The 4,687-nt window shown below is 57.5% G+C and overlaps 1 protein-coding gene across 1 annotated transcript; it reads left to right on the top strand.

The window, feature by feature from the left end:
* Positions 1-298: 298 nt before the first annotated feature.
* On the top strand, positions 299-2,039 carry FGF4 (fibroblast growth factor 4). The gene is made up of 3 exons (XM_059068226.1): positions 299-638; positions 1,252-1,355; positions 1,863-2,039. Exons 1-3 carry the CDS (start codon positions 299-301, stop codon positions 2,037-2,039), a joined length of 621 nt encoding a protein of 206 aa, XP_058924209.1.
* The last annotated feature ends 2,648 nt before the right edge of the window (positions 2,040-4,687 follow it).

Here is a 4,687-nt window from a genome sequence, read left to right as displayed (position 1 = left end):
GACGATCTGCTATATATAGCGGCTCGGCCCGGGCCGGCCCAGCGCGCAGGGAGGCGCGCACCGCTCCGCAGGGTCCCAGTCCCGGCCGTGCGCCCTCCCGTCACTGCCCGCCTCTCCATGCAGCCCGGGTAGCTCCCGGCGCCTGGGGGCTCCGTCGCTCGCCTCCGGCTTCTTCCCGGCCGTGCACTCCCTGCCCCGGCCCAGGCCGTGCACTCCCGCGAGCCCCCACAGGCGCAGCTCGGCCCCCGGCTTCCCGGGCGCAGCGACCTGCCCACGGACGCACGGCCCGAGGGCGGGGATGGCGGGGCCCGGGGCGGCCGCGGCCGCGCTGCTCCCCGCGGTGCTGCTGGCCGTGCTGGCGCCCTGGGCCGGCCGAGGGGCCGCCGCCGCGCCCACCGCACCCAACGGCACGCTGGAGGCCGAGCTGGAGCGCCGCTGGGAGAGCCTGGTGGCGCGCTCGCTGGCGCGCCTGCCGGTGGCCGCGCAGCCCAAGGAGGCTGCCGTCCAGAGCGGCGCCGGGGACTACCTGCTGGGCATCAAGAGGCTGCGGAGGCTCTACTGCAACGTGGGCATCGGCTTCCACCTCCAGGTGCTCCCGGACGGCCGCATCGGCGGCGTGCACGCGGACACGAGTGACAGTGAGTGGGGCGGGGCGGGCGGGAAGGCTCGGGGCCGGGGGCAGCGGCCGCCCCTTCCAACTCGCACCCGAAGGCCTCGGCTGACACCTGCCCGCGGGCTCTGGGAACCGGGGCGCACTCGGGTTCCGGTCCGTCTGGCGTGGGGACGCCGGGGACGCAAACGCGCTCAGCTCCTGGAGTCGCAGCCGCGACCGGCTTTGCGCAACCGGGCGGCCGAGCCCCGCCTCCCCGCCTTCAGAAGTCCGGGCTCGGGGTGACGGATTCCAGCGCCTTCGCCCGTGGGTACCGGGAGTGCGGCGCGGCCACCGGCACCTGCGGGGGCCCGGGACGCGCGCCCGCGCTGGGGCCGGCCTCGAGGGCCGCCGGGGCCACGCGTCTCCTGCCGTCCCGCACTGGGCGCTGCCGCCGGGCCGGGGCGGCCCTGGGGGCGAGCCCGCCGCTCTCCGGGGTCCCTTCGGGGGCGACCTGCGCCGGTGACCCGAGTCCGTTGCGCTCACCTCCACCCCGGAAGTGGGCGTCCCGGAGGCGCGCAGGCGGAGGAGGGGGCCAGGCCGGGCGGCGAGGGCCGAGGGTCCCGGGCCCGGGAATGACCCGCGCCCCGCCCCGCCCCCAGGCCTGCTGGAGCTCTCGCCCGTGGAGCGCGGAGTGGTGACCGTCTTCGGCGTGGCCAGCCGCTTCTTCGTGGCCATGAGCAGCAAGGGCAAGCTCTACGGCTCGGTGAGTGCCGCGGGGCCCGGCCGAGCAGCCGGGCGGCATCGTGACGCTTCCAGGCCACCCGACGCCGGGATGTGGAACTGCGGTGGGCTCACAGGATTGGAAACAACCCCCTCCAAGGACCTGAGGCAGTGCGGCTGACCCCGGGCCGGCCCAGACAAGAGGCACAGCCCCGAGACAGGGAGAGCGTTCCTGCCATCCTTGAGTGGGCGCTTGCCAGTCGGTCAAAGGGTGTCATTGGGAGGGAGCCCCTCGCTGTAGCCCCTGGGGGTGGGGTGGGGGGTCCCGACGGGCAGGACTGCAGTCTTCGGGGTGGACACAGCGGTGACGACATTTTCTGGCTGCCAGGTCCCTCTAATCGCCCTGTGAAGGTCTTGGCACCCTGACTTCCCAGGAGAGGCCTCGCAGCCAGGGTGGGACTGGGAGAGAAAGGAGTGCCTGACCACGGCCCACAGGGCTCCCTTGGCCCAGAGATGGCTCCACCTGACACCGCTTCTCCTTCCCTGCCAGCCTTTCTTCACCGATGAGTGCAAGTTCAAAGAGATACTCCTCCCCAACAACTACAACGCGTACGAGTGCTACAGGTACCCCGGCATGTTCATCGCCCTGAGTAAGAACGGGAAGACCAAGAAGGGGAACCGGGTGTCACCCACCATGAAGGTCACCCATTTCCTCCCCAGGCTGTGACCCTCAGAGCCCCCAGGACGGGAGCGCCAAGGGCCACCTTGGTGCACTTTCTTCGGATGGACAGTTTAACTCAAGAGTAGGTGTAAGATATTTAAATTAATTATTTAAATGTGTATATATTGCCACCAGATTATTTATGGCTCTGTGGATGTGTTTTTGTGTATTTTTCTGAAAAAAGCAAACAAACCAAAAAAACCACCAAACCCTGACTTTTCTGGTAAAACCGTAGAGACCCTTCCACTTGGGTTTATTTAACTTGTCAAAAAGTTGTCACAAGCGACTGCTGCTATTCCGTGTATTAAAAACCGGTGACATCAGTCTGTGACATCAACCCCGCTTTGCACTGTCCCCCGCGGTTAGGTGGTGAGCATCTCTGTGTCTGGAAAGGTTTCCTGGGGCTTTAGAAGCCAGTTGAGGAAGCTCCCAGTCTTGGCTTCATTCCTAGCATCCTGCAGCGCCCCACTCCCTTTGTGCCCTGAAGCTATTCCTCAGGACATATCGGTTTACTTCGGGTACAGAAAGCGCACTGTCGAGGCCACCACGCCACTCTGTTTTTAGATCTGCCAGGAATGACCTTTGAACTTTGCTGCAGTCAATCTTCCTCGACCTACCAGATGGGGGAGACCCGTGGGCAACTTTTATAAACTCCTGTTTTCCTTTTTGGATCAGCCGTAGCCCGTGTTTCTCTGTGGCCATTGGGGAAAAGGCAAAAACACAGCAATTTTGTAAAATCCGTCGGAGAGGAATTGAGATTGCACCGGAAGCCTGGAAATGGACAAGACTGGGTGGATTTACAACCACTGCGAAAACCTGAGGGGGTGAAAGACAGTTTGTGATAGTGGAGACTTCTGATAAGTAATAGCGTGTACATGTATATATTTTTTAAAAACCAAAAAACCAAAAACCACACACACTTCCCTGCGTTTGGGAAGCTTGGGGCTCGAACTAGCTGTTCATTTTAGGTGAAATGTCCTTGTCATTGTACAAAAACACTTAAGGCAGTTTGCGTGGAGGAAGTCACTGCTTCTCTCTGTTGCATTCCTGATTAAGTGGATTTAACATCTACCTCGAAAGCCCTTAAACCACTCATCTGGCAAAATCTGCAGGAAGCTCAGACCGGGTGTAGGAGATGGCCATCCCAAGTGGCTTTTTTTTCCATATGTAGCCAAAAAGGGTTGCAGATAGTGTGTTGGTGTGCCCCATTCGAACCTTGTCACGTTTGAGCTATCTTTACCCCGTGATTTACTTTTAGTAAGGGCGATCATGGTGAAAATATTTGCAGACAGCTGTTAGAGTGCACACTATATGGTCACCAAGTAACCTTATATTTTTCTTTATATATTTTACAAATGTAACCCCTGTCGTGGAAGCAAAGATGGAAGAGGCAGGGTCGGTGAGGTTTAAAAAAAGTTCCGAGGTGGTGGCAAACATTTAATTTTAATGAATGACTTTTTCGAGTTTATACAAAATGACCTTAGCTTGCTACCAGAAATGCTCCGAATGTTTCCTCAAGACTTTTAATACTCTCCTAAGATGTTTCTGAACTGTCTCCCGAATTAACTTTATGGGAGTCTACAGACAGCAAGACTGGAAAAATCTGATTGGAGTTTTTGTCTTTCACATTCCTTTTTAAAACTCTTTTGTTCGAATGCAAATCATCTACTTAAAATACTATTCTTAAACTGAGGCCTAGAAGAAAGAAGCCACTTAAGACAGGACCTTACATCTCAAACTGCTGTTCAGGCCAGGCAGTAAAAATGTTTTTAAAAAATTTTAAACCACGCCCTAGACTCCAGGAGTACTGAGCGATGCTCAGAGATCCGTGCTGATTGCCTACGGGTGGGGGGAGTGGGGCGGGGGGTGGGGGGGTGGGGGGGATAGGGAGCTGGGATTTGTGGCCGTGCTGTATTTACTGTTTTCACCTAGTAACAAACCAGATTGTTTCAGATGCCTTAAATATGGGACGATGTCTTGTCTCACTCAGAGCCCAGTCCAATTGTCAGGAACTCAGATGTCTTAAGGGCAGAACTTGGCCGTCCTTGACCATGTGTATATATTCAGCGGATCGGATGTGAAGCCTGTAGAGATGTCATTGAACCTTTGAAATATTGTAAAGTGTTTCTGTTGCTGTGATGGGGGTTTGAGGTTTCTGTACTTAACTGCTGTTTTCAGAATCTGTCTGTAGTTTTATACAGGTGCTGACCCATATTGTGATGTATGTGCTGTGCACATCGAAATACAGAATAAATGGAAAACATTTATCACGTGTAAAAAGAACCCCATTGGACTTGATGGACATAATCGGGGAAGGTATCGCAAACGATTGAAAGCTGCCTTGAAATGCCAAGATAGGGCTCCCTCCCCCTGTTTCCCAGTGTCTATTTGAGGCCCTGAGCCTCGCCTGGCCGGGCCTGGGTGGGGGTGGGGGTGCGTGGAGACAGATTTTAGCCAGCTGTGTCCACACAAATGTGGCCTTGAAGACGGGAGCCTCGGGGGCGGGGCCTGGGGGGTGTGAGTGTCACAACGTTCTGTGATGACACTGAATCTTGCAGTTTATTCTCCTGATGGGGCTAATTCACACTGTTCCCACCCGGGGACTAACCAGTGCCCCTCACCTTGGCCTGGTCCAGGCTAAAGCAATTTGTACT

Source organism: Kogia breviceps, chromosome 7 (genome assembly GCF_026419965.1).
Source record: "Kogia breviceps isolate mKogBre1 chromosome 7, mKogBre1 haplotype 1, whole genome shotgun sequence".
Classification (NCBI taxonomy): Eukaryota; Metazoa; Chordata; class Mammalia; order Artiodactyla; family Physeteridae; genus Kogia; species Kogia breviceps.
Note: the sequence above shows the minus strand (reverse complement) of the source record. Positions and strands in the feature narration are given on the sequence as shown.